The following is a 25,555-nucleotide window of genomic DNA, read 5'->3' as shown; positions in this document are numbered from 1 at the left end:
TTTTCTCAGGATTGCTTTGGCAATTCAGCGTCTACTGTGGTTCCATATAAATTTTAGGATTATTTGTTTTAGTTCTGTGAAAAATATCGTGGGTATTTTTACAGGTATTGTATTAAATCCGTAGATTGCTTTGGGCAGTATGGCCATTTTAATATTTATTCTTCCAATCCAAGAGCATGGGATATCTTTCCATTTGTTTGAATCACCTTCAATTTCCATCATCAGTGTTCTATAGAGTATAGGTCTTGCACCTCCTTGGTTAAGTTTATTCCTAGGTATTTTATTTTTCTGACATGATTTTTTTTTTTTTTTTTTTTTTTTTTGCGGTACGCGGGCCTCTCACTGTTGTGGCCTCTCCCGTTGCAGAGCACAGGCTCCGGACGCACAGGCTCAGGGCCATGGGTCACGGGCCCAGCCACTCCGCGGCATGTGGGATCTTCCTGGACCGGGGCACAAACCCGTGTCCCCTGCATCGGCAGGCGGACTCTCAACCACTGCGCCACCAGGGAAGCCCTCTGACATGATTTTAAATGGGATTTCTAAAACTTTTCTCTTTCTAATATTTCATCATCAGTGTTACAGAAACACAACCTATTTCTATATATTAATCTTGTATACTTCCACCTTGCTGAATTCATTTAGTAGTTGTAAGTTTTTGTGGGGAGACTTCAGGGTTTTCTATATAGTATCATGTCATCTGCAAATAGTGACAATTTTACCTCTTCCCTTTCAATTTGGATACCTTTTCTTTTTTTTTGTCTGAGTGATGTGGCTAGGACTTCCAATGCTATTTTAAATCAAAGTGGTGAGTGTGGACATCTTTGTCTTGTTCCTGAATTTAGCAGAAAGGCTTTCAGCTTTTCACCATTGAGTACTATACTGGCTGTGGGTTTGTCACAAATGACCTTTATGATGTTGAAATATGTTCCCTCTATACCCACCCACTTTGATGAGAGTTTTTATCATGAATGGATGTTGAATCTTGTCAGGTGCTTTTCCTGTGTCTGTTGAGATGATCATGTGGTTTCTTTTGTCTTTCCTTTCGTTAATGCGGTGTATCACTGATTGATTTGCGTATGTTGACCCATCCTTGCGTCCTGGAATAAATTTAGTTTATCATGGTGTATGATCCTTTTTATGTATTGTTGGATTTAGTTTGCTAATATTTTGTTGAGGATTTTTGCATTTATATAAAAAATATTGGCCTGTAGTTTTCTTTTTTGTAGTGTCGTCTGGTTTTGATATCAGGGTAATAGTGACCTCCTAGAATAAATTTGGGAGTGTTCCCTCCTCTTCAATTTTTTGAAATAGTTTAAGAAGGATAGGTATAAGTTCTTTATATGTTTGCTAGAATTCCTTTGTGAAGCTGTCTGGTCCTGGACTTTTGTTTGCTGAGAGTTTTGTTTGTTTGGTTTGGTTTGGTTTGAAGATTCAATTTCACTTCACTTCTAGTGATCAGTCTGTTAAAATTGCCTGTTTCTCCTTGACTCAGTCTTGGTAGGCTATATGTTTCTAGAAATTTGTCCATTTCTTCTACATTGTCCAATTTGTGAGCATATAAATGTTCATAGTATTCTCTTAGGATTTTCTGTATCTCTGTGGTATCAGTTGTTATTTCTCCTTTCATTTCTTATTTTGTTTATTTGGGTCCACTCTTTTTTCTTCTTGGTGAGCCTGGCTAAAGGCTTATCAATTTTGTTTGTCTTTTCAAAAAACCAGCTCTTGGTTTCATTGATCTTTTCTACTTTTTTTTTAAATCTCTTTTATTTCCTCTCCAATCTTTATTATTTCCTTCCTTCTGCTGACTTTGGGCTTTGTTCTTCTTTTTCTAATTCCCTTAGGTGGTATGTTAGGTTGTTTGAGATTTTTCTTATTCTCTGAGGAAGGTCTGTAGCACTATGAACTTTCCTCTTAGAACTGCTTTTGCTGCATCCCAGAGATTTTGGAAAAATGTGTTTTCATTTTCAGTTGGTCTTGAGGTATTTTCTGATTTCCTCTTTGAGTTCATCATTGACCCATTGGTTTTTTAGTAGCATATTGTTTAGTCTCCACATGTTTGTTGTTCTCTCATTTTTCTTTCTGTAGTTGATTTCTAGTTTCGTACTATTGTGGTCAGGAAAAATGCTTGATATAATTACTATCCTCTTAAGTTTGCTGAGGCTTGTTTTGTGACCTAGTATGTGATCTATCCTAGAGAATGTTCCATAGGCACTTTAAAAGAATGTGTATTCTGCTTTTTTTGGCTGTAGTGTCCTATAGATATCAATTAAGTCCAACTGGTCTGCTGTGTCATTTAGGACCTCTACTGCCTTACTGATTTTCTATCTGCATGATCTGTCCATTGTTGTAAGTAGGGTGTTAAAGTACCTCACTATTGTATTATTGTCAGTTTCTCCCTTTATGTCTTTTAGTATTTGCTTTATGTATTTAGGTGCTCCTGTATTGGGTGTATATGTTAATGAGTGTAATATCCTCTTCTTGTATTGATTCCTTTATCATTATATAATGCCCTTCTTTGTCTTTGTTTTAGCCTTTGTTTTAGTTTATTTTGTCTAATACGAGTATTGCTCCCCCTGCTATCTTGTCATTTCCATGTGAATGAAGTTTTTTTCCATCCCCTCACTTTCACTCTGAATGTGACTTTTGCCCTGAAGTGAGTCTCTTGTAGGCAGCATATTGAAGGGTCTTGCTTTTTTATCCAGTAAGCCACCCCTTATCTTTTCATGGGAGCATTTAGTCCACTGACATTTAAGGTAATTACTGATCGGTATGTACTTATTGTCATTTTATTCCTTGTTTTCCAGTTGTTTTTGTAGTTCTTCTTTGTCCATTTCTTCTTCTTTTTGTCTCTCCCATTGTGGTTTGATGCATTTCTTTATAGTATACTTGAGTTCCTTTCTTTTTGGTTTTTGTGTATCTATTGTAGGCTTCTGATTTGTGATTACCATGGAGTTCATATATGTTGACCCATAATTATATATACTTGCTTTAAACTGATAATAATTTAAGTTCAGACACATTCTAAAAGATCTACATTTTTTACTCCTGATGTCATATTTTATTTTATTTTATATTTTTAACACCTTTATTGGAGTATAATTGCTTTACAATGGTGTTAGTTTCTGCTTTACAACAAAATGAATCAGTTATATATATACACATGTTCCCATATTTCTTCCCTCTTGCGTCTCCCTGCCTCCCACCCCTCCAGGCGGTCACAAAGCACCAAGCTCATCTCCCTGTGCTATGCGGCCGCTTCCCACTAGCTATCTACCTTACGTTTGGTAGTGTATATATGTCCATGCCTCTCTCTCGCTTTGTCACAGTTCACCCTTCCCCCTCCCCATATCCTCAAGTCCATTCTCCAGTAGGTCTGTGTCTTTATTCCTGTCTTACCCCTAGGTTCTTCATGACATTTTTTTTCTTAAATTCCATATATATGTGTTAGCATACAGTATTTGTCTTTCTCTTTCTGACTTACTTCACTCTGTATGACAGACTCTAGGTCTATCCACCTCATTACAAATAGCTCAATTTCGTTTCCTTTTATGGCTGAGTAATATTCCATTGTATATATGTGCCACATCTTCTTTATCCATTCATCTGAAGATGGACACTAAGGTTGTTTCCATCTCTGGGCTATTGTAAATAGATCTGCAGTGAACATTTTGGTACATGACTCTTTTGGAATTATGGTTTTCTCAGGGTATATGTCCAGTAGTGGGATTGCTGGGTCATATGGTAGTTCTGTTTGTAGTTTTTTAAGGAACCTCCATTCTGTTCTCCACAGTGGCTGTATCAATTTACATTCCCACCAACAGTGCAAGAGGGTTCCCTTTTCTCCACACCCTCTCCAGCATTTATTGTTTCTAGATTTTTTGATGGTGGCCATTCTGACTGGTGTGAGATGATATCTCATTGTAGTTTTGATTTGCATTTCTCTAACGATTAGTGATGTTGAGCATTCTTTCATGTGTTTGTTGGCAGTCTGTATATCTTCTTTGGAGAAATGTCTTCTGCCCATTTTTGGATTGGGTTGTTTGTTTTTTTGTTACTAAGCTGCATGAGCTGCTTATAAATTTTGGAGATTAATTCTTTGCCAGTTGCTTCATTTGCAAATATTTTCTCCCATTCTGAGGGTTGTCTTTTGGTCTTGTTTATGGTTTCCTTTGCTGTGCAAAAGCTTTGAAGTTTCATTAGGTCCCATTTGTTTATTTTTGTTTCCATTTCTCTAGGAGGTGGGTCAAAAAGGATCTTGCTGTGATTTATGTCATAGAGTGTCCTGCCTATATTTTCCTCTAAGAGTTTGATAGTTTCTGGCCTTACATTTAGGTCTTTAATCCATTTTGAGCTTATTTTTGTGTATGGTGTTAGGGAGTGATTTAATCTCATACTTTTACATGTACCTGTCCAGTTTTCCCAGCACTACTTATTGAAGAGGCTGTCCTTTCTCCACTGTACATTTTGCCTCTATCAAAGATAAGGTGACCATATGTGCGTGGGTTTACCTCTGGGCTTTCTATCCTGTTCCATTGATCTATCTTTCTGTTTTTGTGCCAGTACCATACTGTCTTGATTACTGTAGCTTTGTATTATAGTCTGAAGTCAGGGAGCATGATTCCTCCAGCTCCGTGTTTCGTTCTCAAGATTGCTTTGGCTATTCGGGGTCTTTTGTGTTTCCATACAAATTGTGAAATTTTTTGTTCTAATTCTGTGAAAAAATGCCATTGGTAGTTTGATAGGGATTGCATTGAATCTGTAGATTGCTTTGGGTAGTAGAGTCATTTTCACAATGTTGATTCTTCCAATCCAAGAACATGGTATATCTCTCCATCTATTTGTATCATCTTTAATTTCTTTCATCAGTGTCTTATAATTTTCTGCATACAGGTCTTTTGTCTCCTTAGGCAGATTTATTCCTAGATATTTTATTCTTTTTGTTGCAGTGGTAAATGGGAATGATTTCTTGATTTCACCTTCAGATTTTTCATCATTAGTGTATAGGAATGCCAGAGATTTCTGTCCATTAATTTTGTATCCTGCTACTTTACCAAATTCATTGATTAGCTCTAGTAGTTTTCTGGTAGCCTCTTTAGGATTCTCTATGTATAGTATCATGTCATCTGCAAACAGTGGCAGCTTTACTTCTTCTTTTCCGATTTGGATTCCTTTTATTTCCTTTTCTTCTCTGATTGCTGTGGCTAAAACTTCCAAAACTATGTTGAATGAGAGTGGTAAGGGTGGGCAACCTTGTCTTGTTCCTGATCTTAGTGGAAATGCTTTCAGTTTTTCACCATTGAGGACGATGTTGGCTGTGGGTTTGTCATATATGGCCTTTATTATGTTGAGGAAGGTTCCCTCTATGCCTACTTTCTGCAGGATTTTTATCATAAATGGGTGTTGAATTTTGTCAAAAGCTTTCTCTGCATCTATTGAGATGATCATATGGTTTTTCTCCTTCAATTTGTTAATATGGTGTATCACGTTGATTGATTTCCGTATATTGAAGAATCCTTGCATTCCTGAAATAAACCCCACTTGATCGTGGTGTATGATCCATTTAACGTGCTGTTGGATTCTGTTTGCTAGTATTTTGTTGAGGATTTTTGCATCTATGTTCATCAGTGATATTGGCCTGTAGTTTTCTTTCTTTGTGACATCCTTGTCTGGTTTTGGTATCAGGGTGATGGTGGCCTTGTAGAATGAGTTTGGGAGTGTTCCTCCCTCTGCTATATTTTGGAAGAGTTTGAGAAGGATAGGTGTTAGCTCTTCTCTAAATGTTTGATAGAATCACCTGTGAAGCCATCTGGTCCTGGGCTTTTGTTTGTTGGAAGATTTTTAATCACAGTTTCAATTTCAGTGCTTGTGATTGGTCTGTTCATATTTTCTATTTCTTCCTGATTCAGTCTTGGCAGGTTGTGCATTTCTAAGAATTTGTGCATTTCTTCCAGGTTGTCCATTTTATTGGCATAGAGTTGCTTGTAGTAATCTCTCATGATCTTTTGCATTTCTGCAGTGTCAGTTGTTATTTCTCCTTTTTCATTTCTAATTCTATTGATTTGAGTCTTCTCCCTTTTTTTCTTGATGAGTCTGGCTAATGGTTTATTAATTTTGTTTATCTTCTCAAAGAACCAGCTTTTAGTTTTATTGATCTTTGCTCTGATGTCATATTTTATATCTCCGTGCTTATCCCTTTACTGTTTATTGTAGTTATAGTCACTTTTACAATTTTTTTGTGTTTTATTATGATGGTTTTATTAACAAGTATATAATATACTGCATACTGTACACACGAGGACTGTACAGTACAAATTTATGTTCACAGTTTGACATTACAAAATGTCATTATTCCGTCTTTTTTTGAAACCACATACTGGTTTAAGTGATCTTCAATATATATTTGTCTTTCCTATTGTTATTTTCCCTTTCCTATAGATGCTTCTTTTCCATTTAGAGAAGACTCTGCAACATTTCTTTCAGAGTATGTTTAGTATCACTGAATTCTTTCAGGTTTTTGCTTGTCTGAGAAATCCTTCTCTCCTTACATAATCTTCTCTCCTTGATAATCTTGCTGGGTTGAGTATCCTAGGTTGTAGGTTTTTCCCCTTCAGGACTTTGAATATCATGCCACTCCTTCTAGCCTGCAAGGTTTCTGCAGAGAAATCAGATGATAGCCTTATGCGGGGGTGGGGGGGTTCCCTTGTGTATGATGCTGTTTTATACTTGCTGCCTTTAGAATTCTAACTTTTGCCATTTTAATTATGATATGTCTTGGTGTGGGTGTGTTTGGGTTCCTCTTGTTTGGGACCCTCTGTGCTTCCTGTACCTAGATATTTATTTCCTTCTTTAGGTTTGGGAAGTTTTCAGCCATAATTTCTTCAAATACATTTTTGATTCTCTTCTCTCTTCTCGTTCTGGAAACCCTATAATGCAGATGTTGGCACATTTTATATTATCCCATAGATCTTATATGTTGCTTTCATTTTTTTTCATTTTCTTTCTGTCTGCTGTACTGATTTGATAGTTTCCATTTTTTAATCTTCCAGATCATTTATGTGTTCTGTGTCATTTAGTCTGCTATTCATTGCTCTTAGGGTGCTTTGTGTCTAAAATGGAATTATTTTTGATTGGGTCTTTTTATAGTTTTTGTTAAAATGATCTGTGCTCTAGATCAACTCTTTGTTGATCAACTTAGATCAACTCTTTCTTCATTCAGTTAGCATTTTTATTACCAACTTTTTGAACTCATTGTTACCTCTGTTTCATTACTTTTTCGGGGGCGGGGGGTTCTCTTGCTCTTTCAATTGGGAATAGTTCCTCTGCTTTTTCATTTTACTTAACTTTCTCTGTCTCAATGAATTTAGGTGAAACAGTTACCTACTGTGGTCTTGAAGGGGTGTTTGTTTTTATGTGGGAGTGTCCCCATGTAGACTGTGTGCCGTGTTTTTGGTGTGAGGATGGGTTTTCATGTGGATGCCAGTCATGTGTTCTTCAGGATGTGCTGGCCCCTATCAGCTCGATGGGGGTGTGGCTAGAATTGAAAGAGCTAGAGCCTGCACAGGGTGTGATGCAGGACTTCCTCTCTGCTCCGTGGCCATCACACAGGGCAGGGGGCTGCTCCTAAGTTGCTGGAGTGAATGCCCTGAGGGTTGGGCTCAAGCTGGCTCTGTTCCCTTTAAGTGTATGTTTTTCCTTCTCCCTGCACTGGGGCTTGTGCACTTACAGAGGTCCAATGGCACCACCTGTGCAGGCAGCTGCAGCTCTGCTCAGATGCAGCCCAAGGTCATGTCTTTTCCCCATTGTGGTCATCCCAGATCTAGTTGTGGTGTGGAGTGGGTGGGGCTGGAGCATTTGCTCAGCTAGCACTAGGGGTCATGGCATTATGGCTGTGGGAGTTGAAGCAGCTATGCTGCCATCAGACGTCTGGGCTGCTTCTGTAGTGCTGTTTTAGTAAGTGCTAACAGTGGCTGCTGCTGCCCTACCTGGACCACCCCCCAGGTTCCTGGGCCACCTCTGCATCTCGAGATCGAGTCTTCTCCCAGGACCTGGCTGCCCTAGATCTAGTGCCAAGCTGTGGTGTGGAATGAGTGGGGCTGGGGTGTTTGCTCAGCTGGGACTGGAGAGTGTGGTGACACTACCATGCTAGGGCAGACCTCACTTTGCCCTCTCTGGTGGTAAGCAAGCACCCATGCACTCCTCACAACTGGAGTCTAGGCTTCTCCAGCCTTTCTGTCTGTCCTAGCAGTTCTCCAAGCAGCCAATGGGGCTTGTCTCCTGTGTGGGACACCCAGTCTGTGGCTCAACCCGCTCACTCCCCAGGGCAAGTATCCACCTTCCTGGTCTTCCTTTTCCTCTTGGTCCCCTCCCATGGGCTCTGTCCTGACCTGATGCTTTCTTTCCTATCCTCTGTGATTACATGGGAATCTTTCCTGCAGCCTTGGTTGTACAGGAGTTCTCCTGCCAGTTTCCAGTTAGTTTTCCACAAGACTTGTTCCACATGTAGATGTATTTTTGATGTGTTTGTGGGGGAGGTAAGCTCCACGTCCTCTTACCCTGCCATCTTGATGACTTGTTTGATATTCACATATTAATCCTTTCTAGCTACCATCACTCTATGAACTGGGTCTCACTAAGGTAACCAATAGCCTCTATAAACCTGAACTTAAATGACAGTTTTTAGCCCTTGTCTTTCCTGACCCTCACAGGCATTTGGCTGTCCTGCCCTCTCCCTCCTCCTTGAAACACCACCTTCCCTTGGTTTGATATTATGCTCTCTGGTTTCTTTCCTACATCTGGCCACTCCATCTCTGTCTCCTTTTTTATATCCTCCTCCATGTGACCTCCAAATAATGGATTTACTCCAGGTTTGGGGCTTGGCCCTCTTCCCCAGAAGAAACTCATCTATCCCTGGCCTCATTCATATGTCATTGAGCTGGGCCAGACCGCTCCACTGTGGGGCCGCTTACCTACTTGACACCTTCATCTGGATACCTCCCAGGTACCTCAAAGTGGGCACATCTCCCCAGGGTTCCCTAGCTCCATGAATGGTACAACTGTACATCCAGTTGTGCAAGTTAGTAACCTGGGGGTCAACCTTCGTCCTCATCTTCATATTCTATCTATCACAGAGTTCTATTCCCTAAATACCCCTAGAATGGGCTCCCTGGAACCTCTCCGTATGTTCAGCACCACCATCCTGACCTAAGCACCCATCATCTCTTCTCTGGCTCACTGCGGTGTCCTACTGACCGTCCCTTTACATGGCCTCCTCCAATCCGCTTTCCTAGAGGAGCCAGAGTGGTCTTTTTACAATGCACATCTGATCACATCCCTCTTTGCTTCAAACTGTTCAATGACTTTCCATTGCTTTTAGGATAAAGACCAAAATACTTAACATGACTCACATGACCCACAGATATTTTATGGTCTAGTCTCCGCCTGTCTCCTCTGCCTCCTGTTGCTCCCTCTTCCACACTGTCTGAACCACAGGCCCATCTGCTTCTTGCTGTTCAAGGGCACCATGTTTTTTCATGCCTCAGAGCCTTTGCACGTACTATTTCCCCACCTGGAACACTTTCAGCTGATGAACTCCTATTCATCCTTCATGGCTCAGTTTAAATGCCACTTCCTTAGGGAGACCTTCCCTGAAACCTCATCTGTATTAGGTTCCCTTCTTAGCTTTCCCCTTTCTAGCACTCATCATGATTGTAATTAAATAGTTACTTGAATGATTTGTTTCTTAACTGTGTCTTCCTCACTAGAGGGTACACGCGTGAAGGCAGGTCCATTTTGTTCACCACTGGACTCTTGGTACCAGCATCGTGCCTGGCACACAAGCACTTTGTTGTTCAACAAATGAAGATGCGGTGCTTTCCCTGGGGACTCAGCAGTGACCATGACACAGGCCCTACCCTCAAGGAGCTACAGTCTAGACGAGACAGCCTCACAGGAAGCTATTACAATGGAGTGCAGTAAGTGCTATAATTTACAATACCAGGTCATTGAACACTGCTAACTTCTGTCTTTGAAGACTGAGGGACTTCAGACCTCAAGTTCTTTTTGGACAGGGACAAGGCAGAAATAAATGTCAGTACAGATAATGAGTCCAAAGCGATGGTCCAAGGTCATCTGTGCCAGTGTGGCCCCAGGCAGAGCTGCTCCCTCATCTCCACTCCCCTGCTGGCTCAACCCCTGGACAGGGCCAACACAGCCAGCACTCTCACAGAGCCCAGTCCCAGGACACCTGGGCTGAGCCAGGGGCTGAAGTAAAGATACTCCTGGGCCAGCATCTGAGCCCTCCTCCTTGTCCTCTTTCCGAGTCCTCCCTGACACCAATGCTGCTTTCAGGCTCTGCAGAGCATGCCTTGAAGATTGACACCTGGTCCTACACAAATAGTTCCTTGTGTAGGAACAGCGGTTGTCTGTTGGTAGGTGATAAAGGCCCATTTCAAGCTTGACGGACTTAAAGCAGCTGCGTATCCTTACAACCGTCCTAACCAGCCCCTGAGAAGGGTGGAAGCCAGCTGTAGTCCACAGACTGTCCTGCAGCCTGGCCTCCCCTCCTCTCTGCTCCCCTCCTCTGCCTGCTGTCCTCAAACAACAGAGTCAGCAGGAAACGGGGTGGTTCTAGGAAAGGATCACAGGCTGAGGGTGGTTGGAGATTAATGCGAACTAAAATCCCACTGGCTCTCCAGTGCCTTTGAGGGCTGAGCAGCGGGCTTCGGCCTTGAAGGCACACATGCCACAGCCTCTCCGTCGGTCTGCTTGGAGCTGGGCTTTCTACTCTAGGACAGTGTTTTCAAATGTTTTTCTGACTGTGACCTCAAATAAGAACATTTTACATTGTGAACCAGCATCTGTGTATACGTACACACCCACATCTGAAATGAGATTATGAAAGAATATTTCATACTAGGCACAGAGCATTCTGGCTCTGTTTCATTTTTTAAATAATGCTGGTTGCAACCCACCAAACCAATTTTATGGTCCACTAACAAATTCTAAAGCGAAATTTAAAAAGGTCAGGGAGGTAGCTGTACCTTGCTCCATTGTTTTTGGCTGTGAAATTCTTCTCCCCAGTCATGAAGAAAGAACTGTAGTTAACGAGCAACTACCCCCTGAGCTGAGGGTTTGGCTCACGGTGAGGCTGCTCCGTGGATCTCAGGGCCCACAGTGGTAGCATGAACTCCTGTGGTCTCTGTCCTCACGGGGCCCTGGATTTGTGTCATGGTTCCCATGCAGGTCTGAGCCTCACACACTGCTGGGCTGTCTCAGGCCAGGCCTGGGGTAGATAGCAAATTCCAGAGCACTTGGGGGTCTGGATTCAGAGACACGGAGCCCTCTGTTCTCAGCTCGGTTACATCAGTACTCTGAGGCAGTCAGGGACCTTTCTGTCCAGTTAACTGCTGTTTCCCTAGCACTTAACCCAGTGGTGTAACCATTGTCACTAATGGGACACACACACTCCCCCACCCCCGAATATGCTACAGGCCCAGTCCTACCTCGGGGCTGTGTGTCCCGTAGGAGGCACAAGAAAGGAAATGGGGCTCAACATTGCAGCAAAGCAGAGCACATGCCTGCCTTCTGCTAGCATAACAGAAACAGGAAGTCGAAAAAGAGTACAGTCAGCTCAAATACAGCCTGGAAGCCCAGAGAAGGAAAAACATGCTTTAAACTCTGGGCCAGCATGGTCATCTCTCAGGCTCATGAGTCCCAGAGTGATTAACTTTCAGTGGGAATCCCTTTCCCAGTCTGTCTGCCCCCGTGCAACCCAGGACAGTAGGCAGGACAGGGGGGCTGGGGAGGAGAGCCCTGACTATGGAGTCGTCGTCTGGGCTGAATTTCAGCTTCTCCTCTTAGGTGTGACCTTGGTCTGGGCCTCAGTTTCTACATCTGTGAAATGGAGACAATACTACCTACATTACAGATTGTTGGAAAGATGGGAGATAAATGGACAGTGCCCTGCATTGTACATGGCACATAGTAAATGGTGCTGAGTAAATAATCGTTGTTGTTATCATTACAAGTGGTAGATTGGTCTTACCAAATCTCCATTATGCCAGTGTTCTTCTGTAATGCATCTGCCAACTGGGCAATCCCCTTGGCTGTAATCTGGTTCTGGATAAGCCTGAAAGAAGAATATATCTTTTGTATCAAGTAATACTGGATTAAATCTGCCCACTTCATTAGGGGGTTGGAAGGATACGATGGGATAAGAGACAGGGTCCGGGGAAGAACTGAGTCCCCTTAACTTTCGATCTTGCTGAGATTGTGTCGATCAGATCCATGAAAATAAAGAACATGCTTTAAAATGTTTAATTTTTCTGATAGGCAGAAGACCTAAATAGACATTTCTCCAAAGACGACATACAGATGGCCAAGAGGCACATGAAAAGATGCTCATCATCGCTAATAATAAAACAACAATGAGGTATCACCTCACACCAGTCAGAATGGCCATCATCAGAATGTCTACAGACAATAAATGCTGGAGAGGGTGTGGAGAAAAGGAAATCCTCCTACACTGTCGGTGGGAATGTAAATTGGTACAGCCACTATGGAGAACAGTATGGATATTCCTTAAAAAACTAAAAATAGAGCTACCATATGATCCAGCAATCCCACTCCTGGGCATATATCCAGAGAAGACCATAATTCAAAAGGATACGTGCACCCCAATATTCACAGCAGCACTATTTACAATAGCCAGGACATGGAAGCAACCTAAATGTCCATCGACAGATGAATGGATAAAGAAGATATGGTGTATATATATATATATATATATATATATATATATATATATATATATATACAATGGATTATTAGCCATAAAAAAGAATGAAATCTTGCCATTTGCAGCAACATGGATGGACCCAGACATTATCATACTAAGCAAATTAAGTCATTAAGAGATAGACAAATACCATATGATATCACTTATATGTGAAATCTGAAATACGACACAAATGAACATATCTATGAAACAAAAACAGACTCACAAATAGAACAGACTTGTGGTTGCCAAGGGGGAGGGAAGGTTTGGGATTAGCAGATGCAAATTATTATATATAGGATAAACAACAAGGTCCTACTGGATAGCACAGGGGACTGTATTCAAAATCCTGTGATAAACCATAATGGAAAAGAATATATATATGTATAACTGAGTTACTTTCCTGTACAGCAGAAATTAAATACAACACTGTAAATCAACTACACTTAAGTAAAATTTTTTTAAATGTTTTAACTTTTCTGTGTATTTTTATAGTGAGCATAATATATCTGTATATTCATATGTAGGTAATTTAATACATGAACATATATGTATGCATGTGTGCTTGACATTTTTCACTGCAGGGGTGCCCAATCAAAAATGTTTGGAGACTACCAGTCTGAACAACAAATTCTTGGAGACTACCATTCTGAACAACAAATTCTAAGGAACACATCTGGGGAACAGGCAGTCTGATGTCTCCTTCCAGATGGCTGGAGAAAGGCAAGGCAGTTTTTAAAGTTAAGTATTTTTTAAAGAGCTGGCCATTCTCTTCTTTGGGGGAAACAAAGGCTTCCAAGATGGTACCATGTCCTCTCCAACATCTGAGAGGGAGGGAGGAAGAACAGTTCTGCTGCTACTCATGGGTCCCAGTGGAAAAGCATCAATAATGGGGCCTCTAAGAGTATACCCCATTATGTTGGGTGGCATTGATTCTAATGAAACAAAGATTTCAGATATAGCTGGGAAGCCTGGGCAATTCCCAAATTGCTCCCCTGGGAAGCCATGCGTCTAACCCACCCAGGAAAGAGCAGCACAAGTCAGTGATACGTCTGTGCTTCATCACAGGTTCACTCCTCACCCCCCAGCTATTTGTAGCATAAGGCTACTATAGAACTTGACCTTTAGAAATTCTGGGCACTGATCCAAGAAGGTAGCTGTGTACCAGGAAGATAATGACCTATATTACTGTGACTAATGAGATTATAGAAATTAAGCCAGTTCCTTAAGGAGGCAGTATAGCATCCTGGTTAAAAGCTCTCCTCATATACATACACCCACTCCCCACTTCTCAGCTGCAGATCCTTGAAGAAATAAACTTAAGCTTTCTATTCCTCAGCTGCCTGATCTATAAAATGGGAATAACTATAAGAGAACCCCGCTACCCTGGGTGTGTGAGATTTCAATAGGAGGATGTGTATGAAGTAGTTCTCATCATTTCTACCATGGCGCCCAGGGGAAGGGAGCTCTTGTCACCATTCCTGCCCAAGCACACAGGACTCGGTGGCTGTGCTGCAGCCAGGACCCAGTGATCCCCGCCACATCTCTCAAAGACTGGGGCCCCTGGGCCAAGTGGCAGAGGTGAGACCTTCTGGTAAGCACAGCCACAGTGTGACTTGGACATTTTTGCAAAAGGAGCAAAAATAGAACCTGGAAGTGGGCACTGAGTTCTGCATTCAGTTAAATTCTGCTGTTTCCTAATCACCCCTTCCGGAAAGCTGCAAACACTGGCACCACCTACACCTTGCTGGGGGGAGGGTGAGCTGCCTGAGGCCTAGACCTGGCAAGAGGCTGGGTAGGAGGAGAAGTAAAAAGCCTGGCAGTGCTCAGGTACATATGCCCACTGGCTACCTTCACTGCAGCCAGTGTAGTCTGTACTGGCACCAAGAGCTAAGAGTCACTCTCTAGCCCTGTTCTAGCTCTGTTCTCGTGAAGGGGCTGGCCTGACACCTAGGGAAGGGCATAAAAGAACGTCTACAGGTCAGAAAGAAAAGGAATAAAACAAAAAAACACAGATGTAAAAGTAGCACACTCTGGGTTTTTTTGGGGTTTTTTGTTTTTACAGAAATTGACATGGTGATCTAAAATTCACATGGAAATGCTAGAGACCCAGAATAGTCAAAACAATATTGAGAAAGAAGAACAAAGTTGGAAGACCCACATTTCCTGGTTTCAAAACTTACTACAAAGTTACAATAATCAGGACAGTGTGGTCCTGGCATGATGATAAACATATGGCTCAATGAACTAAAATAGAAGGTCCAGAAATAAACTCACAGATTTATGGTCAACTGAGTTTTGACAAAAGCGTCAGGGCCATTCAAAATGGAAAGAGACTTTTCAACATGTGGTGCTGGGACAACTGGATATCTACATGCAATAATATGAAGCTGGACCCCTAACACCTCATACCATACACAGAAATGAACTCCAAATGGATCAAAGACCTAAATGTAAGAGCAAAACTGTAACACTTAAAGGAAATCTTTGGGACCTTGGATTAGCCAATGATTTCTTACTAAGGTACCTAAAGCACAGGCAACTAAACAAAAAATAGATAAATTGGACTTTATCAAAATTAAATACTTTGGTGCTTCAAAGGTCACTCTCAAGAAAGTGAAAAACCTCACAGAAAGAGAAGAAATATTTGCAAATCGCGTATCTAGTAAATGTCTAGCACCCAGAATATATAAAGAACTCTAACAACTCAGCAATTAAAAGGCATATAACCCAATTTACAAATGGACAAAGGATGTGGAGACAGTTCTCTAAAGAAGGTACACAAATGGCCAATATGCACATGAAAAGACACCCAACACTGTTAGCAGTCAGGGAAACGCAAATCAAAACCATGATGAGGGCTTCCCTGGTGGCGCAGTGGCTGAGAGTCCGCCTGCCGTTGCAGGGGACATGGGTTCATGCCCCGGTCCGGGAAGATCCCACATGCTGCAGAGCGGCTGGGCCCATAAGCCATGGCCTCTGAGCCTGCGCATCCAGAGCCTGTGCTCCGCAACGGGAGAGGCCACAACAGTGAGAGGCCCGCGTACCGAAAAAAAAAAAAGAAAAAAAAAACCCATGACGAGATACCACTTTGCACCCACTAGGATGGCATTACCCAAAAAAGACAGACAACAGCAAGTGTTGGTGAGGACATGGAGAAATGGGGACCTTCATACATGACTGGTGGAAATGTAAATAGCACAACCACTTTGAAACACAGTTTGGCATTTAACACAGAGTGACCATATGACCCAGCAATTCTATCCCAAGAGAAATGAAAACATTTCACGTACAAACATATGCGCGAATGTTCACAGTAGCATTATTCATAATAGTCATAAAGTAGAAACAACCCAAATGTCCACCAACTGAAGAATGGACAAACAAAACATGGACTGTCCATACAATGGAATATCATTCAGCCATAAAAAGCAATGGAGTACTGATATATGCTACAATGTGGGTGAACCTTGAAAACTTTTGCTAGTGAAAGAACATAGAAACAAAAGGTCATATATTGTATGACTGCATTTCTATGAAATGCCCAGAAGAGGCAAATCCATAGAGCCTGGAAGTAGATTAGCAGGTGCCAGGGACTAAGGGAGGAGAAGGATGGGGAGTGATGACTTAACGCGTACAGGTTTCTGGCGGGTAGGGGAGGTGGGTAGTTTTGTAAAATGTTCTAGAATTAGATAGTGGTGATGGCTGCACCACCTTATAAATATGCTAAAAACCACTGAACTGTACACTTAAAAAGTGTGACTTTATGATATGTGAATCTCAAAAAATATTTCAAAAGATATATCAAAAAATATTTGTTTAAAAAGCACAGTGTTTAAATCTGAATTACCATAAATGTTTCAACGTCTGGTTGACTTTCAACATCTCTGCCAAGCTCTCTGCCACTTCATCATCAAGTTCATTTTTGGTGAGCCTGGAAAAGAAAGGAAGTGTCGACTCAGGACAGCGCTACCTGGCACCCACTCTCCACTGAGTTCACAGAAGCGGGATCCCAGCCCCGGCGTCTGCAGCTTATGCAGCTCATCACTTGCTGAGAACCCAGCAAGCAGCCAGGCTCCAAGCCAGCCTCTGAGCCCCACAGACAATAAACAGAGGTTCATTTCTAGTGCAACCCTTCACCCAAGCTCCTACTTCTTAGCCCTGCCGCTGCGGGGGGAGCCCATACTCCCTCCCCATCCTTGCTGAGCCCTCAGATCTCTCAGAAGACGGGCCCACAGAAAGCGAGGGGCCAGTGCCTGCTTCTCGGGTCTCCAGCCGTTAAGATCCCTTGAACACCACGGACAGTGTGTTACTAAACTCAGTCAGATGAAGACCTAGAAAAGCCTGCCGACTGCGCGTTAAAATGTGTTGATCACTTTGCTCCGAGGCCACTTATGAAGGACCCGAGTTCTGTGACTGAAAGTTCAGGAAGTCTCTCAGTTGTTCGTAAAAGCAGGAAGTGGTCTGGATAAAGTACAGAGGGCTAGAAGTTCCTGGTTGTAAAGAGAATTAAACCCTGTTGTGCCAGTGGATGAAAGAATAAATAAGGAAGGAGAAATGAATATGAAGAACATTTAAAAAATCATTCCTTGAAGGGCAATTTGGTAGTGTCTATCCACACTTTAAATGTGTTTCACTTTGGGCCAACAGTTCAACGTCTAGAAATCCACCCTATGGTGTGCAAAGACATTACACACAGGTTCTATACATGCAGTACTGGTTGCAGTCTTTTCGGTCATAACGTAAGATGTGAACAAATTTCAGTATCAGTAGAGGCAGCCAGCAAAATACATTGTGAGTGTACATTCAAGGGACACCGTGCAACCTTTAGAGAGAATGAGGTAGGATAAAGAAAGAGGCAGAAGAGCGTGGGGCTCAAGATGCTCTGAGCCAGACATGCCGGCTGGCAATGGCTTACTAGCAGGGCGACCACAGCACGTGGTTGAACTTCTCTGGGCCTGAGTTTTCTCACCAGCAAATGTGAACAGTAATGGTACAGCCCTCATAACACAGTTGTGAGAATGAGTTAATACATGGAAAAGGCTGAGAACAATGTGTGATGTACAGTGAGTACTCAAGAGATTTTGGGGATTGACATTATTATTATCCCCCTAGACCTGTGGTTCTCAACTGGGGTGACTTCTCCAGGGGACACTTGCCAATGTCTGGAGACAATTTCGACTGTCGCAATTAGGGGTTACTACTGGTATCTAATGGGTAGAGGCCAGGGATTCTGCTAAACACCTTACAATGCACAGGACAGCCTCTCAACAAAAAAGAATTATTTGGACCCAAATGTCAACAGTGTTGAGATTGAGAAACCCTGACATAAAAGAACATGTCAAATATGTACCATATATGGTTGAGATATTTTTTCTTTAGTCACTTGCTAAATGCTATTCAGTTTCATAAGAAAAGCGATATTTATTTGAATATACATTCAAATGCTAGAAATAAAAGATTATATTTAGAAAGCATGAGGAAGGAGGTTTTTTCACTTCCTACTTTCCCGACTTCAGTGTATTATATTTTTTTCAAAAAAGCATGTATTTTCAAAATCTTTTAAAAGATTTTTTTGAGGGGAAAAGGAAAATGCACTTACTGGCCAACAGGTCTAGTATCTGAATTCTCATAATGACAACATTTTCATTAACTGATGTAGCCAATATCTCATGACGAGGATACAGAGACATGTAATGTAACTTCCTTTCCCGGAAGCAATTTATGATACAGGCAAGTAAATAAATAAAAATACGGTAAATGACCAAAAAAAGGAACAACCAAAAGAAAGAAAAAAAGCGTCACTTTCAGAAGGTAACACACAGTTAACTAGTGGCCCTGGAGTGCAGAGAGGGAGCGAGGGCTGTGGGCTTCCCGTGACAGGTGAGCTGGAGCATGAAGGCCAAGTCCTGATGTGACTACCTGGGGACAGAGGAGGCTGCACGGGGGGTAGGCAGTTTAAGAGGAAGAAGGGAGAAAGTTCTGAGACAAGTGCATGAAAGTTGGACTCCTCAAGGCATATCTGAGGGTGTTCCGAGGATATCCTGACAGAATAGCTAGCCTTCTGGTTTTCCTGAGGCCTAGGGTGGGCAAAGAAGGCTAAGGTCTCAAACTCATGTTCCTGGGACCCATTCCACCCATTCTGTACTTGTTTGTGCTTCTGGGAATGGCTATTTTCTTCTCTAGGAGGAAATGAAATTATAAACCTTCCTTTGAGGAAAGGCCTAGAGCCTTTACAACAGAGAGGCACTCTTTCACTTAAGATTCCAGGCTGTGCACAGTCTTTGGAAAAATCCCTGAGACCCAACCGTTCAAAATGACTCTGGTCATTACCAGAATATTTTCAGAGACGCATTCTGCTGCAGGGCCCACGCGAGGCTCTTTCCTCCTTCTGTAGAAATGCCATTGAATGCAAGACTAGGAAGGAAAAACATTTGGGGTAGGTTATTAAAAACACGTCTACATTTGGCTTTGGTTTCAGCAACTAAAACAGCTGGCAAGACTCCACCTGGACGTAGTTCCTGCCTGGGCTGATTTGAAGCAGGAAGCGTAAGTGCCGGCCTCACCAGCAGCCACTCAGCCTTTGCCGCTCCAGAGCCCAGGACGAGGCCAATCACCAGACTGCTCAAGGAGAGGCCAGACAGGAAATGGAACATGGCAAGACCTGGTCACACGGGCTGAGGACGCCTGGCGAGCTCTGCTTCGGAGGTTGACACGTTACAGGCGCCTGTCAGTGAGGCCTGGAGAAGTTTCCTCTGTTCTTGTATGGAAGGAACTCTGCTACTGCCCCCACCGTATTTAACCCTTTGTCAGTGACAGGAAGGACACGGGCAACCAGGAGACCCCCGAGTCTCAGAGATTTGGCCAGAGGCCTAAAGGAGGGCCAGGGAGGACCAAGTCTGTTTACAGAGGTGAAGGGTCCCCTCTTGTCCCAGCACCATCCTGAGAAACGAGGAGGGGGCAGGAATCTGCGGCCCAGTGTCTTTCAGTTTTGTCTGGACTGAAGAATTCCTCCCCAACCCCCAAGGGGCACGGGAAGACTACAGAGGGGCTGGCAATGTCTAGTCTTGATCTGACTGGTGTGTACACATGTCACATCACAGAGCTGAAAACTTAAGCATAATATACTTAACTGTATGCCTCTTCTATGTCGATAAAAACGTTTTTAAAAAGAAAAAGAAAAACCGCACACACAAATACCTTCCCTGTTAGGAATGCCAGCCGCCCTCTTTCCCCTGGCTCCTCCTCTGGTAAAACAAGAGGAACACGGAGTGACCAGGTTGGCCCTGAAGATGGCAGTTCTCAGAAGGCAGCAGTTACCTCAAGTTAGTCAAGCTCGGGTGGTTCCTCAGAGCCTCTGCAAAGGCCCTTGCTCCTTCATCACCGATTTGATTGCCCCACATCCTGAGGGCAGAGGGAAGACAGTGAAAGTTACCTCATGCTCATCCCTTATTTTCTGCTCAAGGCCATGGCGTGTATACTCAACACGCAGATGTTTCTGCTCCATCCCTGGAGCTGTGGCCTGGAGATGAATCCCTCCACCAGCCCCTTAGTGAGCTGCTCTGGAGGAAAAAAAGCAGTAGAAGGCTTGTGAACAGAAGTCAAATCAGACAGCTGCACAATTAGGAACCAAGTCTCACCCCTGAGCTTTTGGAGAGCTGTCAGTCAGAGCCTAAGCTCACGACTATCCCTGAAATGTCACCTGCAGGATATACAGGTTGGTGGCAGCTTGAAAGGAAGGCCTGTGGCGGTGCCAGACCCAATATCCATTTGACCCTGTGCAGGGGTGCCGGACATTCTTGAAGACGTAGTCGGTCTTGCATGAAGCAAAGATCAGAAAGCACACTGAGAAAACTTATCGGCAATTTCCCTGGTATGTAAAGAGGAGGTGACCAAACCATGTTGTTCAGATTGTTGCAGTTTGGGTGGGGAGGTGCCATGACAAGCCGTATTCTCTCCCCCACAGTAGAAAGCCTTCGAGGATCTGGCTAAGTCAAGGGTCTGCATGGTAAGACGTTGGGCTCCCATCCTGGCCCTGCCCCCCACCACCTGGGCGTGCTTGGGTAATGCGTAGTCTCTGAGGTCTTAGTCTCATCTGTAAAGCAGGTATAAGAAGAGCATTTCCTCATAGAGTTGTTGTGAGGATTAAGTGAGTTAATATATGCAAAGCACTCCAAACAGTGCTGAGCCTATAATAAGAGTCAGCTATTCCTAAAAGGCTGAGGGTCACTGTCTACAGAAAGCAAGTCTGCCAGGCTCACCACAGAACTGGGGCTGCCTCAGCTACACGCTCTCACCAGGCAAGCGGCCTGCTGACATCCCTGCCAGTATGGCTTCTGAAACCCCAGAATGAGAGTTTTCAGCATTTTGCATAAAAAGTGTGTGTACTAGATAAAACTGCATGGTATCAAACTTTGAATAAAGTGGAAAACTACTCATGACATGAGATTAAGTGAAAAAAGGTAGGATAAAATTCTGTACAGATAGTTTGATGTCTACCATATTAAAAAAAATAGTATAGAGAGAACATAAACTGCATGAGAGCAAGAAAGCTTACCTGACCTCAAGTGTTGACAATAATTATTTCTGAGAAGGTGATCTCCATTATACTGTTCATATTTTCCATAGTTTACAAATAAAATTATCTATGTCTCTTCTAGAATCAGAGAAAAAATCATAACTCTATGAAAAGCTGTGGTCTCCTGAATCAAAACCATGATGAAATATCACCTCACACCCATATGGATGGTTACTATCAAAACACCAGAAAATAACAAGTTGTTGGTAAGGGTGTGGAGAAATTGGAACCCCTGTGCACTGTTAGTAGGAATGTAAAATGGTATAGCTGCTGCAGAAAATAATATGGTGGTTCCTCAAAAAATTAAAAATAGAATTACCATGTGATCCAGCAATTCCACTTCTGGGTATATACCCAAAAGGATTTAAAGCAGGGTCTCAAAGAGATACATGTACACCCATGTACATAGCAGCATTATTCACAAGAGCTAAAAGGTGGAAACAATCCAAGTGTCCACTGACAGATGAATGGATAAACAACTGTGGTATATATATAGAATGGTCTATTACACCGCCTTAAAAAGGAAGGAAAGTCTGACACATGCTACAACATGGATAAACCTTGAGGACATCATGCTAAGTGAAATAAGCCACTCACAAAAGAAGACAAACACTGTATGACTCCACTTATATGACTCCCTACAGTAGTCAAATTCACAGGAACAGAGGATACTATAGAAAGGTGGTTGCCAGGGCTGAGGGGAGGGGAGCATGAGTTTCTGTTTTGCAAGATAGAGTTCTGGAGATGGATAATGGTGATGGTTGCACAACTATACAAATGTGGTTGCACAACTATATGAATGTACTTAAGGCCACTGAACTGTACACTTAAAAGGTTAAGATGGTAACTTTTGTTATGTGTATTTTCAATAAAAAATTGAATTAAAAAAGCCTCCAGAGGGCATCCCTGGTGGCGCAGTGGTTAAGAGGCCGCCTGCAAATGCAGGGGACACGGGTTCGTGCCCCAGTCCTGGAAGATCCCACATGCCATGGAGCGGCTAGGCCCGTGAGCCATGGCCACTGAGCCTGCGTGTCCAGAGCCTGTGCTCCGCAGCGGGAGAGGCCACAACAGTGAGAGGCCCACTTACCGCAAAAAAAAAAAAAAGCCTCCAGAGACAAGGTGGCAGAGTAGAAGGTTGTGAGCTCACCTCTTCTTATGAAAACACCAAAATTACAACTAAATGATGAACAACCATTGATGAAAAAAATGCTGGAACCTACCAAACAAGATGTCCTACATCCAAAGACAAAGAAGAACCCACAACGAGACAGTTTGAGGGGAGCAATCGTGATAAAATCAAATCCCATACCCACCAAGTGGACAACCCCCAAACTGGAAAACTATCACAGAAGTTCTCCCACAGGAGTGAAAGTTCTGAGCTTCACGTCAGGCTCCCCAGCCTGGGGGTCTGGCAATGGGAGGAGGAAGAGCCCCAGCGGGATTTGATCACAGGAATTCCACAGGACTGGAGGAAACAGAAACTCCACTCTTGGAGGGCACACACAAGGTATTGTGCACACCAGGACCCAGGGAAAAGAGCAGTGACCTCTCCTAAGAGCCTAGGCCAGACCTATATGCTGGTGTTGGAGGGTCTCCTGCAAAGGCAGGGGGCAGCTGTAGCTCACTGTGGGGACAAAGACACTGGTGGCAGTAGTTCTTGGGAGTACTCATTGGTGTGAGCCCTCCTGGAGGCTGCCATATTTTCACCAACACCTGGCCCCACCCAATAGCATGTTGGCTCCAGTGCTGGGTCACCTCAGGCCAACCAAGTGGAAACACAGCCCCACCCATCAGCAGACAGGCTGCTTAAAGTCTTCCTGACCACACAACTGCCAGCTGAACACACCCCCAGACACAGCCCTGTGCATCAGAGGGACAAGACCCAGCTCCACCCACCAGTGGGCAGGAACCAGTCCCTCCCACCAGGAAGCCTGCACAAGCCTCTTAGACCAGCCTCATCCACCAGGGGGCAGACAGCAGAAGCAACAAGAACTACAACCCTGCAGACTGTGGAAAGGAAACCACAATCACAGAAAGTTAGACAAAATGAGACAGCAGAGGAATATTTCCCAGATGAAGGAACAAGATAAAACCTCAGAAGAACAACTAAGTGAAGTGGAGATAGGCAATCTACCCAGGAAAGAATTTAGAGTAATGATAAGAAAGATGATCCAAGATCTCGGAAAAAGAATGGAGGCACAGATTGAGAAGATACAAGAAATGTTTAACAAAGACCTTGAAGAACTAAAGAACAAACAAACAGACAAACAATAAAGTAACTGAAATAAAAAATACAGCAGAAGTAATCAATAGCGGGATAAGTGAGGCAGAAGAACAGATAAGTGAGCTGGAAGCCAGAATGGTGGAAATCACTGCTACAGAACAGAATAAAGAAAAAAGAATGAAAAGAAATGAAGACGGGCTTCCCTGGTGGCGCAGTGGTTGAGAATCTGCCTGCTAATGCAGGGGACATGGGTTCGAGCCCTGGTCTGGGAAGATCCCACATGCTGTGGAGCAACTAGGCCCATGAGCCACAACTACTGAGCCTGCGCATCTGGAGCCTGTGCTCCGCAACAAGAGAGGCCGCGATAGTGAGAGGCCCGCGCACCGCAATGAAGAGTGGCCCCCGCTTGCCACAACTAGAGAAAGCCCTTGCACAGAAACGAAGACCCGACACAGCCAAAAATAAATAAATAAACAAATGTGGGGTTTTTTAAAAAAAAAGGTTGGCCCAGTTTAAAAAAAAAAAAGAAATGACAATCTTAAAAGACCTCTGGGACGACACTAAATGCACCAATGTTCACATTTTAGGGGTCCCAGAAGGAGAAGAGAGAGAGAAAGGACGTGAGAAAATATGTGAAGAGATAATAGCTGAAAACTTCCCTAACGTGGGAAAAGAAACAGTCACCCAAGTCCAGGAGGTGCAGAGAGTCCCAGACAAGATAAACCCAAGGAGGAACACACCAAGACACATAGTTATCAAATTGACAAAAATTAAAGAAAAAATATTAAAAGCAACAAGGGAAAAATGACAACATACAAGGGAACTCCCATAAGGATATCAGCTGATTTCTCACCAGAAACTCTGCAGGCCAGAAGGGAGTGGCATGATATATTTAAAGTGATGAAAGGGAAGAACCTACAACGAAGATTACTCTACCCGGCAAGGATCTCATTCAGGTTAGACAGAAAAATCAAAAGCTTTACAGACAAGTAAAAGCTAAGAGAATTCAGCACCACCAGACCAGCTTTGCAACAAATGTGAAAGGAACTCCTCTAGGTGGGAAAGAAGCCAGCAACTTAAAACAACCTTGTACATATATAGACTGCCATATCAAAACCTCATGGGAGGCAGAAATAGAGACACAGATGTAGAGAACAAATGTATGGACACCAAGTTGGGGAAAGCGGCGGGGGTGGTGGTGGTGTGATGAACTGGGCGATTGGGATTGACATGTATACACTGATGTGTATAAAACTGATGACTAATAAGAACCTGCTGTATACTAGGAATAAACCTACCTAGGGAAACAAAAGACCTGTATGCACAAAACTATAAGACACTGATGAAAGAAATTAAACATGATACCAACAGATGGAGAGATGTACCATGTTCTTGGATTGGAAGAATCAATATTGTAAAGATGACTATACTACCCAAAGCAATCTACAGATTCAATGCAATCCCTATTAAATTACCAATGGCATTTTTTTACGGAACTAGAACAAATCATCTTAAAATTTGTATGGAGACACAAAAGACCCCAGATAGCCAAAGCAGTCTTGAGGGAAAAAAACGGAGCTGGAGGAATCAGGCTCCCTGACTTCAGACTATACTACAAAGCTACAGTAATCAAGACAGTATGGTACTGGCACAAAAACAGAAACATAGATCAATGGAATAGGATAGAAAGATCAGAGATAAACCCACGCACCTATGGTCAACTAATCTATGACAAAGGAGGCAAAGATATACAATGGAGAAGAGACAGTCTCTTCAATAAGTGGTGCTGGGAAAACTGGACAGCTACATGTAAAAGAATGAAATTAGAACACTCCTTAACACCATACACAAAAATAAACTCAAAATGGATTCGAGACCTAAATGTAAGACCGGACACTATAAAACTCTTAGAGGAAAACATAGGAAGAACACTCTTTGACATAAATCACAGCAAGATCTGTTTTGATCCACCTCCTAG

At 42.9% G+C, this 25,555-nt stretch overlaps 1 protein-coding gene and 1 long non-coding RNA gene across 11 annotated transcripts in view; one reads left to right on the top strand and one right to left on the bottom strand.

Moving 5' to 3' along the window:
• Positions 1 to 19,918, top strand: part of LOC117201359 (uncharacterized) — a 49,474-nt gene extending 29,556 nt beyond the window's left edge. For 5 of the 6 annotated variants that reach the window (XR_007479252.1, XR_007479249.1, XR_007479250.1 and 2 more), the window contains one exon: positions 13,360 to 13,580. This is a non-coding gene — a long non-coding RNA (uncharacterized LOC117201359). Of the gene's footprint in view, positions 1 to 13,359; positions 13,581 to 14,114 lie in introns of those variants that run through there. The other variant, XR_007479251.1, reaches the window with a different exon arrangement.
• Positions 1 to 25,555, bottom strand: part of NOD1 (nucleotide binding oligomerization domain containing 1) — a 112,143-nt gene that overhangs the window by 2,835 nt on the left and 83,753 nt on the right. For 4 of the 5 annotated variants that reach the window (XM_033428323.2, XM_004269945.4, XM_033428327.2 and 1 more), the window contains 4 exons: positions 20,096 to 20,179; positions 19,109 to 19,192; positions 16,626 to 16,709; positions 12,044 to 12,127 (listed from right to left, as the gene is read on the bottom strand). In XM_033428323.2, coding sequence (XP_033284214.2) covers positions 12,044 to 12,127; positions 16,626 to 16,709; positions 19,109 to 19,192; positions 20,096 to 20,179 — 336 coding nt within the window. The remainder of the gene's footprint in view (positions 1 to 12,043; positions 12,128 to 16,625; positions 16,710 to 19,108; positions 19,193 to 20,095; positions 20,180 to 25,555) is intronic. The other variant, XM_033428325.2, reaches the window with a different exon arrangement.

This window comes from Orcinus orca, chromosome 9, assembly GCF_937001465.1.
Source record: "Orcinus orca chromosome 9, mOrcOrc1.1, whole genome shotgun sequence".
Classification (NCBI taxonomy): Eukaryota; Metazoa; Chordata; class Mammalia; order Artiodactyla; family Delphinidae; genus Orcinus; species Orcinus orca.
Note: the sequence above shows the minus strand (reverse complement) of the source record. Positions and strands in the feature narration are given on the sequence as shown.